General features: G+C 47.0%; 3 protein-coding genes across 3 annotated transcripts in view; 1 reads left to right on the top strand and 2 right to left on the bottom strand.

Moving 5' to 3' along the window:
* Positions 1 to 5,503, bottom strand: part of LOC109415105 (putative 1-phosphatidylinositol 3-phosphate 5-kinase) — a 129,430-nt gene extending 123,927 nt beyond the window's left edge. The window contains exon 1 of the mRNA XM_029873130.2: positions 5,126 to 5,503. Coding sequence (XP_029728990.2) covers positions 5,126 to 5,503 — 378 coding nt within the window. The remainder of the gene's footprint in view (positions 1 to 5,125) is intronic.
* Positions 5,503 to 6,010, bottom strand: LOC115266629 (anaphase-promoting complex subunit 13). The gene is made up of 2 exons (XM_029873131.2): positions 5,851 to 6,010; positions 5,503 to 5,794 (listed from the first exon to the last, which is right to left on the bottom strand). The coding sequence occupies exons 1-2, from the start codon at positions 5,860 to 5,862 to the stop codon at positions 5,564 to 5,566; spliced, it is 243 nt and encodes an 80-aa protein (XP_029728991.2). The 5' UTR covers positions 5,863 to 6,010; the 3' UTR covers positions 5,503 to 5,563.
* Positions 6,011 to 6,239: 229 nt separating this feature from the next.
* LOC109415011 (cytoplasmic tRNA 2-thiolation protein 1) overlaps positions 6,240 to 14,761 on the top strand; it is a 55,130-nt gene continuing 46,608 nt past the window's right edge. Inside the window, exon 1 of the mRNA XM_062851888.1 lies at positions 6,240 to 6,442. Within this exon, the coding sequence (XP_062707872.1) occupies positions 6,395 to 6,442 (48 nt within the window). The 5' untranslated portion in view covers positions 6,240 to 6,394. The remainder of the gene's footprint in view (positions 6,443 to 14,761) is intronic.

Raw genomic sequence — 14,761 nt, 5'->3', positions numbered from 1 at the left:
TATCTAAGAAATGAAAATAGACAAAAACTAGATGCAGTAAACTCCGGACCATTCACAATAAAAGAACTAATGGACTGTAATGCAGTAATCTTTAACCAAAATAATCAACAAGGACTTCAAGTTCATAAAACGCGCCTTACGAAATTTAAACCTTTAGAACAAAAAAGATAATGACAACAAATACATTGTTTATTACACTCAAAATTATCGTTCCTTAAAAAAAGGGGAAGAGAGCCCTCAAAACAAAAATTATTTGTATACTGAAAATTATTTGTAAAGGTAAGAACAAAGCATAAACGGAAAATTTATTATTGTATACCATAATTTTCTTTTAGGGGGAAGGTGTAGTGGAATTTTCCACAACATCTTTTTCTGCATCGCAAATTTATTATTTCCCACGAGAAATAATGAATTATGCTTAGCTTAACGACAACGTGCCGACTTTTGGTTACCTGACCGGCCGATGTCATCTAACACCCCATGCGCGGCTCAAATTGACCACGCAGCATTAATTCGTGTGAACATGCTTTATTCTTTCCTCAGGTAATGTGTAACTTTTCTAACTAATAAAAATCATTCATTCAATGTCCAACAAGCAAAGTGTATACATCGTGTCCTGATGACAGACCCGTGCGCCTTCTCCATTAATGTTCGCGAAGTACAGTACAAGTTTGTGCCGTCGAAGAGTGGCAAGAAAAGTCGTTCCGATTTCTCCTCTTCCATTATAACACCGAAATACACTACACGAAAACAATTTTCACAACGCGCCGCGTTTACTGGGTCCCAAAACCTGAAGTGGGATTTCGGATGGACGGAGAAACTCAATAAATTACGGACATTACTTCGAGTGATAACATAATCTTCATATTTGCGGTTAATAACTAAAGTACAAAGGTAAACACATTTGACATTTAAATTCACAGCCAAGTCTTTTTAAAATGATACATAGAGTGACAGCGGGTTATTCGTAAAGGCCTGGTTGCCAGAGGTTGGTCCTTAATATCTCGAATCCGCCGGTGTCCTCGCGCGTACTAGTGAGTTCTCGATAAAGACTTTTAGTGCAGTGTCGCCGTATGCTGAACTACTTGCAGAATACCCCAGCATCACTCGGCTCGCCCCGCCGGGAACGATCAGCAAATCATCGATTGTGCACCGCATCGAGACGACCGGTCAGCCCGTCTATGCCAGACCACGACGACTCCCACCAGACAAACTCGAAGCAGCGCGCACCGAATTCGAGCACCTAATGAAGCTAGGAATCTGCCGACCGTCCAGCAGCAACTGGGCCAGCCCGCTCCATATGATGAAGAAGGCAGACGGCTCCTGGCAACCATGTGGAGACTACCGTGCGTTGAATGCCCAGACCGTTCCGGATCGATACCCCCTGCCGTGCCTGCAGGACTTCACGACCATTTTGCAAGGTAAAACTATTTTTTCTAAAGTTGACTTGCAGAAGGCGTTCCATCAGGTGCCAATTCATCCCGACGACATTCCGAAAACGGCTATCACGACGCCATTCGGGCTGTTTGAGTTTTCATTCATGACGTTTGGATTGAGGAATGCGGCCCAAACCTTTCAACGGCTCATTCACGAAGTCGTTCGTGGATTGGATTTTATTTTCCCCTACATCAGGGGTTCCCAACCTTTTTGAGCAGGCGACCCCCTTTAAGAATTGTCAAAACATCTGAGGCCCAATGAAAATTTTTAGAAAAAATATGAATTAAATGAATGAAACCGTTTTTTTTTGGGTACAGTGACGTAGCTAGAAATTTACTGTGGGAGGGATATTCGACGATCAATGATACGTTTTTTTTATTCGACACTCACATTCCGTAAACAATGATGTCATGTACATTCAATCTGAGTCGTAGCTGAAAAATCGCGGCGCAGCCGAAAATTTTTTCTTCTGAAGGCGTTTTATACTGAAAATTTTTTCCTAAAATTGTGGCTTTTGTGGATGGCGGTATACAAAATTAAAAATTGGTATAATTTGCACAAAATAGAACAAAAAATTAACATTTTTTTTTTTGGTAACATCGCGGCCCTCCTGGACTGGCTTCACGGCCCCCAAGAGGGCCGCGGACCACCGGTTGGGAACCCGTGCCCTACATCGATGATCTGTTCATCGCCTCGTCATCGCCCGAAGAGCATCGGGACCATCTTCGTCAGCTGTTTGAGAGGCTCAAGCAGCACAACCTGGCAATAAACGTTGCCAAATGCGAATTCGGCCGCGAAGCACTGGATTTTCTGGGACATTCCGTCTCAGCCGAAGGGATTCGCCCGCTTCCTGATCGTGTGGAGGCCATCCAGAATTTCAAGCTACCATCTACAGTGAAGGAGCTGAAAAGCTTCCTGGCGATGATCAACTTCTACCGAAGATTCGTCCCAAAAGCGATCGAAGCTCAAATTCCGCTACTGGCGATGACCCCCGGCAACAAGCGCAACGATCGTACACCATTGACCTGGAGTGATGAAACCCGCGCAGCTTTCGAGCGGTGCAAGCAGCAGCTCGCCCAAGCAACGCTTCTTTCGCATCCCGCCAAATCCGCCGAAGTGTCGCTCTGGGTCGACGCCTCGGACATCGCTGCAGGTGCAGTGTTACACCAAATCGTCGATGGGCAGGCTCAACCTTTGGGTTTTTTCTCAAAGAAATTCGACAAAGCCCAGCTTCGCTACAGCACCTACGACCGTGAACTGACCGCCATCTACCTCGCCGTGCGGCACTTTAAGTTCATGCTGGAAGGACGAAGCTGCCACATCTATACGGACCACAAGCCAATCATCTTCGCCTTCCATCAGAAGCTCGATAAAGCCTCAAACCGACAAGCTCGCCAGTTGGACTTCATTGGGCAAATTACGACGGATATCCGGCACATAGTTGGCAAGGAAAACATCGTGGCGGACTTGCTCTCCCGCATTGCTGCCATCCAATCTGCACCCTCGATCAACTTCGACGCGCTTGCTGATAACCAGAAGACCGATGACGAGCTTCGCAATATTCAGCAAGGTAAATCAAACACCTCTTTAAAGTTAAAGCTTTTTACCGTTCCAGGCAGCACGAAGCAATTGCTTTGTGATTGCTCAGGCGATCGCATTCGCCCTTTTGTGACGAAACCGTTCCGTAACGTCGCTCTGCAAGCTACCCATCAGCTGTCGCACCCTGGAACGCGTGCAACGGCCAAATTGATGACGGAGAGATTCGTTTGGTCCAGCATCCGCAAGGACAGCATTGCTTTCGCCAGAAGCTGCCTCCAGTGCCAGCGATCGAAGGTGACTAGCCACACTCAATCGCCAGTGTCCCGCTACTCTGCGCCCGACAGTCGATTTTCCCACATCAACATCGACATTGTTGGACCATTTCCGCCAAGCAAAGGACATCGCTACTGCCTTACGGCCATTGATCGATTCTCTCGGTGGCCTGAGGCGTTTCCCATACCGGACATGACTGCGCCAACGATTGCTGAAGCTCTGGTCTCCGGGTGGATTTCTAGGTTTGGTGTCCCAGCCTACGTCACGACTGACCAAGGACGGCAATTCGAGTCCTCGCTGTTTTCCGAACTGACTCGTATGCTTGGAACCACCCACCTACGCACGACGGCATACCACCCCCAATCGAATGGTATCATCGAACGGTGGCACAGGACCTTGAAATCAGCCATCTTTTGCCACGATCCCGATCACTGGAGTGAACATCTGCCGATGATCTTGCTTGGCCTGCGAACAACCTACAAGGAAGACATCAAGGCATCTCCGGCCGAGATGTTTTACGGAACAACCCTCCGAATACCATCCGAGTTTTTCGTCGAAAGTTTGAAGGGCCGAAACGAAACCGAATTTGTTGCAAATCTCCGAAAATCCATGAGCAATCTACGCCCGACAAAAACAGCGTGGCACGGCAGCCGCAATTTCTTCGTTCACCAGGACCTTCAATCGTGCAAGAACGTCTTCGTGCGCAACGACTCGATTCGGCCATCGTTATCACCTCCTTACGAAGGACCTTTCGAGGTGGTAAGCCGAGGTGAAAAATTCTTCAGCGTATGCATCAAAGGGCGGACAGTAAACGTTTCGGTCGACCGCCTGAAACCCGCCTACACACTGGACGATCAGGATTCACCGAGTGCACCAGATTCGGCAGCCACAACATCCGCTACGACTCCATCGACTAGGGTCACTCGTTCTGGTCGACGAGTCGTTATTCCACTCCGCTACCGCTAGAAGGAAACCAAGTCTAGGAGGGGAGTACTGTAGCATCATCAGCTTCAACTGTGTTGCATCACCAATCGGTGCGACATCCACAGCATCCGATCAGGCTGCTGCATCCACGACCGATAGGTACCCCAATACACCGAAAACGATTATCAATAGTATTTGCAATAGCTCTCTGAATTCTCTCAACACAACACACTATTGTACTCCACATTCCATCCACACACGCAATAGAACAGAATGTAACCCAAATTGATTTTTAATAAACCAGACTCGATTAGTATTAGCTTACATCTCAATCGTTTCACCGATCGAGAGAAGCCCCATACAGATTGATTGTACGCTAAATGTCATTCACTACACTAACATCGTTTGTCGAAAAGTTTTCCCCGACTGGAGCGAGAATCGAACCTACACTCCGGAGCTTACAAGACACCTAAACGCCGCTAACTGCTCGACCACGAGTCTCGAAACCAGTGCGGAAAAGTAGGTCATTATGATACCGAAATGAGTTATACAAAATAAAAATTATAATGCTGAATTGCATGTATGTAATTGTAATTGTAATTTTTATTAACGTCACGCAAACTTATCGGTTAAACCATTATTTAAGTCAAGGAAACGAAACTATGTAGATAAAAACAGTACATGGGACAGCTAATTATTAAATTACATACATTTTGTCATGTTTAAACAAAAGAAATTTCATCACCGGTTCCTGGCAAAAACTTTATATTAATGTGTGCCGTTCAAATTGTTATTTCCTCCCAATTAGCATAGAGAACAATAATTGTAGAATTGCACCATGTGTAGAAGTTTCTTTAGTTACAACCATAACAGCAACAGTGGCAAAGCAATTAACATTTTTTTTCGTCGGGTTGGAATGACCATGGCCCTTGGCTTAGCTAAATATACTCACAGTTGGTTTTTGCGACACCAAATTTATCAGCCGTTTCAAAACGTTGATGGAGGTTCTCCCTCGAGATACTATAATATCCGACTGAGACTCTTCGGACGACGTTGACAAATTGTTGCTTAACTGACTGGAAGCATTGTCCAAAGATTGGACATTGTCTGCGCTGGTATCTGCTTGTTCCACTTTAAATGTTATTTCGCCACTAATATCACTCTTGACTATTTTATCTTCTGTTTTAACAAGATTTGATGTGCTGCTACCACTGTTGTAAATGCCAGTCGTAAATTTAGTCACAAACTTGGAAAACATGGTTTCCGGTTCTTCATCGAAGTCTCTGGCAAATTCGGTCAAGGCCGTCGAAGAATGAAGATTCCTATTCATTGTGAACCTTTTAATGTTTATATTGTTCGTACAGGACTTTGCAATGACTCATTCAACAATTTATACACCATTCATATTGAGCTGGTCCGATATCGACAGTTCGGGGGCAAGCGTAGAAAACGCAAGATCCGTCCATTTTTGCTCCTGCTCGGTAAGCGTAAGATGGGAGTCTCCATTATCAGCTTCCGGATCGGGGAGCTTTTCGAAAGGGACCGTTATCTGATCGTGAGGAAGCTCATCTGTGAGCCACTCGTTATCGATAAGATCAATCAAATATCCGTCCGATGGAGGCTGAAAACGGAAACTTAAAATTATTAATGATTTTTTAATTTATACAGTACGTTTACCTCACTATCCATTTTAGGTGTATAAACAGCAATAACTATTTTTCTATGACTGGCTACAGTTTTCGCTGTTAACCCAACAAAAGAACAGAAACTTCTGATAAATAAATATAGAGATGACAAATGCAGCTATTTTTTTTCAACCTTTGTAAACAGATGCACGAACCTGTCATATGAAAAGGCCTATGCGCTCAAAATTTAATCTCTGTGAAGTTTCACAGAGAATTCGCTCCACGGCTTCACGAGCATGAACAAAAATGTGTTATTTATGTAACGGCTGCTGTCGATGTCAATTATTCACAGGTTCGGTTGAACTAAAGACACTGTTTGCAAACAAACACCACTTTGTCTGATGGGCCTTACCTGTGAAATTTAGAACATGGGCTGCTGTGAAGTATCCGAAGCAGACGTCTGGACCGTCTGAATAACAAACATTCATTCGCATCTATCAAAACCGGGCAAGAAGTGGATGTGAAAACGTGTGTAAAAATAAATGCGAAATAAAATTTTCATCGAAATTAGTTGATTAGTGTTAGGATCTCCAAAAATGCCAATTCTATGCACAACAGGATGTAATAGGAAAGCTTTCCTGAAGGTAGGTACAGCTCTAACTATTAACGCAACGTTTTCATTGCGTAAATATTAACATCACGTAAACCATGGTCAGAAGTATTGAGCTTCTCGGGAATTTTTAGCATTTCGACAAGCTTCTCTTCGACCTCTAGGTTGCGCGCCGTGTGTTGGGCACTTTGCGACGATTAACTCATCCACACACCAACGCACAATTTGCGCGCCGACAGCCTATGTGCCAAGTTTTTCACTAGACAAATCTGGCCAAACATGTCTAAAGGTCCTATATGCAGAAGAGAGGCTCTCTTTGGTTTCCCTCTCTTTCGTTAATATCTCAGCTGTTTATTTGTATTATGATTGTCTCCTTGCATTAAAGATGGTCAAAACAATCGTCTTTTGATTTGTACTGCAAAAATAGTTGAAAAGAGTACCATTACATTGCAATAATGGATCATTGAAGCCGACTTTTCCGCTACTCACCGCATCAAAACAAAAGTGCCACCGTATATGGACAGTAACACAGTGACAGCAGTCTGTTCATTTCATAGCGGCCGTTTTAGTTATTTTAGTGATCCATTGAAAGAGAAAGTGAACAAAGAGAGCCTCTCAAATGCAGATAGGACCTATTGAAATGTTTGGCCTGAAATCACTATTAATCAGTGGTTTAATGAAGTAAAAGCGTTGTTATTTACGTCAATAATATCTTTTTTGTACATTATTTCCAGACATAAGGAAGTTTAATGTCTTAGACAAAAAATGGAACCGAACCCTAAGAGAGATAGAGCTCTTGGCGCGAAACGTTTTGACACTTGTTTATTTACATTTTGTATGGCGCATAACCCGGCGCATGGTCTGTCGGCGCACAAGTTGACCGGTATGCGAATTTCAGAAAAGGATCGCAATACAGCGGCCGTTCACTCGTTGCAACCTGAGGTTGCAACATGTTTATATTGCAATGGACTTATCCACCGTCATGTTTTGCAGGCCTGGTAGCGAGTCACTTTTTAGTGATTTCGTCATTATTTTTGAGTCGGTCACTAAAAAGTCATTATTGAGGAATTTGCACAAAAGTGCACGCGGCCTATAGCTTCCGAAAGGTACAGCCGCGGTTTTCACTCCCACTTTACTTCATCCTTATGGGAAATAACATTGCGGCGTTTCCTACGGTGCGGCTGTTCCTTTCGAAAACGATAGAACGAGTGAACTTTTGTGCAAAGCCCCTTTTGGAAACATTTCAACGACCGCGCGGTGTTTACGTTTCAAGAAATCTGACAATATTTGCATGAAAAAGTCACTAAAGTCACTTTTTTCAGTAAATTGATCACTAAAGTCACTATTTTCGTTAATCTGACTACATTGAAAACCATTTATTGTCAAACTTGATGGACAAATTTTCCTCAGTAACCTTATTCTAAAAAAAATTTCGGCTGCGCCGCTTATAACACTATTATCATTGTTGTCTTTATAATTCTTCAACACGTTGGGAGCAGCTCGCAGACGTAGTATACGGTTTGAAACAAAAATTACCTTAAGGGGGGTTAATGCGAACTATAGCTACAGTTTTCTCGTATTTCGAAGAAGTAAAAATTTATTTCTGAAATATTCTATTTTTTCTTTAACCCTCGAATGATCGCGCTGTTGTATTTTGTACAACACGTTGAAAAAATCTCACTTTATGTACTCAGCATAAGCGTGGTGCTGACGGTGATGGCCAACCGCGCGAGCTACGGAAGGATAATAAAATAACATTGCAATATTTCTTAAGTATTTTCTTTTAAAATTCCAGTTTAATCATATCACCCTATATCTACGCGATATTGCAAACTGTTAAGAATTAGATGTTTGGATTGAGTTTAGCGGATCGAAGTACGATAACACATACTCGAGCACTTACCCAGCTAACACGAATTCTTACATAATGTGAATATTGTTGGCAAACCGGCGGAAACAGGTGCACAGCGGAATGTCCGACGACGGGAGACAACCGACTGGGGACGCGCGACAGCAGAAAGAAAAGCGGAACAACTTCAATGAACGACTTTATTGGGAAAACGGTTGGTTGTGGAATGATTACAATATCATGACTGTATTTGTTTTGTGATTTGCTATCTCTCGGTCGTGCGTAGTTGGCGGCGACGTCAGCCCGAACATCCATTGGCGGCGGGTGTAAAATATCGCCCCCACCAACACTCCTCCTCGATTTTTTTTCATCCTGCCGATCATCTTACTTCCTTCGGAACTCGCTGCCTCATCATGGATACTGCGAAGACTCGATCTGGGTGGCTGACGCATCGCTCACGCGCATCTTCCCCATCTCAACATGGTTGTTCAGTAATCCGTTCCTGCGACAATCGATGACCTTCATCCAGTATTCGAAATCTTCATCTTCACAGTCTTGGAACTCCTCACTTTCTTGCGGCACCTTCAGCTCCTCCTGACTTCGATCTCCGGATCCAGAATCCTGTTGCTTGGCGTTCATCTTCTTCAGCTTCTCGCTCCTGACAAAACTGCAGCTTGGCAAACACTTGGCTTCGTTCTTCGGCAATCCTCTTCCCATCTTCAGCTCGAACAGATTCTCGCGTAGTTCTCCAAGAGCCACTACACCTCCTGCTTGACCGATGATGCTGCAACTTGATGCTCCGAACTCCACCTTGAATCCTTTCTGCAGCAGTGTGCGAACGGAAAGCAGTCCGCTGTACAAGCTCGGTATAAACAACACATTCTTGACAAATATCTTCTTCGGATTCTCGGCTCCATCAATACACTGGATTGATCCTTCACCGACACCAGCAGCCTTCACAACGGAACCATCAGCCAGTACTACGTCGACGTCCGCCTTTTCCAGTTTGCTGAAGAATTCCTTGTCATTGGTCATGTGACCTGAACAGCCGCTGTCAATGATCCAACGACCCTTCTGCCGATTCTTCCTGACTGCAAAACAGACGCTTCTTTCCTTTTCCGTTGCTTGTTTGGCCTCCGCGGTACCTTCATCCTCGTCGCCTCGCTGCTTCAAGAACAGACGACAATTTCGCCGGAAATGTCCCGGCTTCCGACAGTGGAAGCAAATTTTCTCCTCCTGTCGCTTTGCTACCGATTTCAATGCGCTTTCGCCTGTACCGAAAGAGGAACTTACCGACCGCTCCGTTCTGCGCTGCCATTCATCGAGCAGCTTCTGCTTGACGATCTCCATCGTTAGATCTTCATCCTTCCGACTCTCCAGCGCAGTCACCAAAACGTCGTAGGAATCTGGGAGACTCCGGAGAACCATGGCGATCTTCAACGACGGTTCCAGCACTTGTCCCGCACACTGCAGGCGGTCGAAGAGTTCATCCAGTTCGTAAAGATGTCTTTCCATGTCCGGTCCCTCTGCACGTCCTTCGACCAGGTTAAGACTGCAAATGCGCTTTAAGAGCGACACACGGGATGTCATATTTGCCTTCTCATGGTACGATTTCAGCTTGGTCCATGCATCACGCGCCGTCGTGACGCCCTTCACCAGATTCATCTGGCTATCCTCCAGAAATAACACGATCGTGGCCAACGCTTTCTGATTCGCCTTCCTCCAATCCGAGGTTACCGGTTCGGGTTTCGGGTCCTCCACCGCAAACCAATAGTCGTCGCGAGTCAACAACATCTCCATCCGCACTTTCCAAGTGGAATAATTGCCGTTGTTGAGGAGCGGGAACGAAATTTTCTCAGCCATTTTTGCTTCGTCCTGTACCGTAAACAAACTTCTGACCAGCACTGTTGATCCAAAACAACTTCTCACTCTTCACGTCTCACTACAATCTACTACAATCAGTGTCGCAGTCCTGCTGCACTACTACTAGCACAACGAAATCGTCTTGGATGCTTTCAAAACAAACGTCCTCACATCCGGAGTCCACTTTCGCAGCAGCCACCAGAGAAAAACTATCACGCACCGAACAAAACTGCACACCGAGCCAATCAAGTTCCCGGCGGCGGAATTTTCTGCCGATCAAGTTCTTCTTCTTCACTGCACTGCTTTTCAGTTTTCAGTCAGCCAACTCTTCCGCTCCCTTAGCTCCGTGCTCTGAACGGGGATCGATACAGCCACACCAACACACGCGCCGAAAACCGAACCAACGCCAACGACAAAGCACAAAACTTTTCACCCGGCGGGAAGATTCCCCGATCGTTTTCGCGAACACAAAACTTACTTTTCTTCTGCGCAGTGGAAGCGTGCTGGGCCCATAACCTGTTGGCAAACCGGCGGAAACAGGTGCACAGCGGAATGTCCGACGACGGGAGACAACCGACTGGGGACGCGCGACAGCAGAAAGAAAAGCGGAACAACTTCAATGAACGACTTTATTGGGAAAACGGTTGGTTGTGGAATGATTACAATATCATGACTGTATTTGTTTTGTGATTTGCTATCTCTCGGTCGTGCGTAGTTGGCGGCGACGTCAGCCCGAACATCCATTGGCGGCGGGTGTAAAATATCGCCCCCACCAACAAATATGATGCTTAAGTGGAGGCCATATGCGTACACGCTTCCATTTAACCGCGTGTAAAGTGTACGCATATCGCCTCCACTTTTAGCATCCTATTCAACATCATAATGCGATCGTGTGTTTACTGGGTGTGGGTGGTGCATTGTATTCGATCAATCGGAAATTTATTGCTCAAGAACTTTTATAGTATTTAGCTAAAGAATACACCCATAAGAAGGGTATAAATACCGCTTGGAAAACCGACTTTCGATCCGAGGCCCGCAGGGCCGGGTCACATATACCAATCAACTCAGCTCGACGAATTGAGCAAATGTCTGTATGTGCGTGTGTGTGTATGTGTGTGTGTGTGTGTGTGTGTGTGTGTGTGTGTGTGTGTGTGTGTGTGTGTGTGTGTGTGTGTGTGTGTGTGTGTGTGTGTGTGTGTGTGTGTGTGTGTGTGTGTGTGTGTGTGTGTGTGTGTGTGTGTGTGTGTGTGTGTGTGTGTGTGTGTGTGTGTGTGTGTGTGTGTGTGTGTGTGTGTGTGTGTGTGTGTGTGTGTGTGTGTTTTTTTTCCTCACTACCTCCCTCAGCAGAGAAAACCGAATGGAAAAACTCTGCTACTTGCCTGGATCCCCCTGGTACCACTGATGCGACTGCTTCAGGGGGGACAATGCGCTCATGCGCTCTTCTTTTTCTGTGCTCATGCACATTTTGTCGCTTCAAAATTTATTATTCTAATCGTTCTAGTGTTGGTATCTAACCTATCGCCATTCAGCGACACAGTTAATACAAACATACACCAAATTTTTTATTCTATTGCCGTCCGTGTGCCATTTAGCACTCCGGCTTTTCGTGCACGACTCGGATAGTCCCCGACGGTGGATCTACCCTATCCGACGAAGAGTTCCTCGACACTGAAACTTCTTCCGTTACCGATACTTCCCAGGCTGGTGCCAAGGTCGGTCCTGCGATTCCGGTTGGAGACTGGCTTCCGGTTCACAGGCGCCCTGACGACCAAGCACCGGTGCTTTTTCGCGGTCTACTCGGTCTAGTCCCCGGCGGTGGACGGACCTAGCCTACTCCGACAGAGAAAGACCCCGACGGTGGAAGTTCTCTCGACACCGATGTTTTCATTCCGACCAGTAAGGTGCCGAAGTCGGCCCGGCGATTCCGGTTGGTGGTAGACTTCCGGTTCACCGGCGCCCCGACGACCTATAACCGGTACTACGCAACGGACGACTCGGTCAAGTCCCCGGCGGTGGATCAAGCCTACTCCGATCGCGGCCCTATACTCTTTGGTCTTCTCGCCACTTCCTCTGCAGCGCGGACAGCATCCCCGTTACTGCTCTGTCGACAGCGTTCCACGTGTCTTCGTAGCGACACATCTCCTCGACAATGTTGTCGACCGTCAGGCCGCGCATAACCCTGCGCATCTCCGATAACCTAGGGCATTCGAAGACGACGTGCGCCGGTGTTTCCTCCACGTTCACACACTCCGGACACAGAGGGGAAGACGCGTGACCGAATCGAAACAGGTACTTCCGGAAACAGCCATGCCCGGACAGAAACTGCGTCAGATGGAAGTTCACCTCCCCATGCTTCCTGTTCACCCACGCCGACACATTTGGAATCAGTCGGTGGGTCCACCTTCCGTTCGCCGCATTGTCCCACACATGTTGCCACTTCACCAGCGAGTCCATTCTAGCAGCTGCTCTCGTGTTCCTTGCGTTACTCCGCCGATAGCACTCGACGTCTTCCTCTAGGGTAATGCAGATGGGCATCATTCCAGCGATAACGCATACAGCCTCCGAAGAGATTGTTCTGTACGCACTCGCGACTCTCATAGCCATGAGCCGGAACACACTGTCCAGCTTTCCACGGTTTCTCTTCGTTTTTAGCGCCGGAGCCCAGGCTGGCACTCCATACCTAAGTATTGAGGTTGCAACATTTGCCAAGAGGCGCCTCTTACTGCTTCTTGGACCGCCCGCGTTTGGCATAATCCTCGCTACTGTGTTAACCGCCTTCGCCGCCTTTTCGCAGGCGTAGTCAACGTGCGCGTTAAAGTTTAAGCGGTCGTCGACCATCACGCCCAGGTGCTTCAAAGCGCGCTGCGATGAAATTCTCTCCTCTCCGATCGTGATCTCCAACCTTTGCACTGCTTTGCGGTTACTGACTACGAGCACTTCTGTCTTGTGATGGGCTATCTGCAGCTTCACTCCATTCATCCATCTTTCGACTGTGTCGATTGCCTCCGATACCAGCACTTCGACTTCATCTATTGATTCGCCAGATACCGCTAATACAACGTCGTCCGCGAACCCAACGATAACGACACCTGCCGGAAGCTTCAGTGTTAACACACCGTTGTACATTGCGTTCCAGAGCGTAGGGCCAAGTATTGACCCTTGTGGAACACCTGCTGTCACTCTAAACGACCTCTGTCCTACGTTGGTTTCGTACACAAGGACTCTGTTCTGGAAGTAGTTCCTAAGAATCCTACACAGATACTCGGGGACCCGCATATTATGCAGGGCTACGGCGATAGCTTCCCAACTGGCGCTGTTAAACGCGTTTTTAACGTCTATCGTTACCACGGCGCAGTAGCGATCTCCTCTCCGCTTTTGTAAGGATGCCCTTTCCGCCATCTCAACGACGGTCCGAATTGCGTCAACTGTCGATTTTCCCTTGCGGAAGCCGAACTGCATCGTGGACAGCCCTCTCACACTTTCGGTATACTCGGTCAGCCTGTTAAGGATAATCCTCTCCAGAAGTTTTCCGAGCGTATCCAACAGACAGATCGGCCTGTACGATGCTGGATCTCTCGGCTGCTTTCCTGGTTTTGGCAGCAGCACTAGTTTTTGGACCTTCCATATATCCGGAAAGATGCCTTCCTCCAGGCATTTCTGCAACACTGACCTGAACATATCGGGATACTCCAGGATCGCTGCTTTCAATGCCACGTTGGGGATTCCATCCGGACCGGGAGCCTTCTTCACCTTCAATGCTTTCGCCACGTCAACGAGCTCGTCGTTGGAGACCAGTCGGTTTACGTCAAATTCCGCATCGCCCTCGCTATACGGCGTAGGTGGTAACGTTGTTGTATCGTGTTTTGGAAACAAACCCTCCACGATAACCTTCAGTTTGTCTGGGCACATTTCTACTGGCGTCATTGGGTCCTTCAGCTTTGCCATTATGATGCGGTAGGCATTTCCCCAGGGGTTAGCGTCGGCTTCCTGGCATAGCTCCTTGTAACAGTTCGCCTTGCTCTGCTTGATAGCTCGTTTGAAGGTAACTCTAGCTTCACGGAACGCAACCTTGCGCTCTTCTCTATCGGCACCAGTTCTTGCCCTCTGAACTCGTCTCCTAGCTCGGAGGCAAGTCGCACGAAGGGTGCTGAGCGTCGCATTCCACCAGTACGCTGGGCGTCTAGCGTTCCTAGGTTCAATCTTCCTCGGCATTGCTGCATCACATGCCGTTGCTAGCGCTTCCGTCAACCACCCTGGGTCGAGGTTTGCCGCATCGCTATTTGGCCGAAGTGCCTCGATAAAAGTCTCCTTGTCGAAGTCCTTCGTCTTCCACTTCCGCTCATAAGTCCTAGTTCTCTGTATGGACGTAGGAGCTCTCTGGCCTATCTTGTAGAGGATCGCCTGGTGGTCGCTGTGGGAGTATTCTTCACTCACCCTCCAGTCCATGTCTTCCATCAACGATGGACTACAAAATGTAATGTCGATGATGGATTCACGACCGTCTTTGCGGAATGTGCTGACTGTTCCTACATTGCACAGCTTTACGTCCAGCTTCGCCAGAGCTTCAAGTAGACTATATCCTCTTGCATTGGTTTGCCGGCTGCCCCACTCAACGGCCCAGGCGTTGAAATCGCCGCCGAT

This window comes from Aedes albopictus, chromosome 2 (assembly GCF_035046485.1).
Source record: "Aedes albopictus strain Foshan chromosome 2, AalbF5, whole genome shotgun sequence".
Lineage (NCBI taxonomy): Eukaryota > Metazoa > Arthropoda > Insecta > Diptera > Culicidae > Aedes > Aedes albopictus.
Note: the sequence above shows the minus strand (reverse complement) of the source record. Positions and strands in the feature narration are given on the sequence as shown.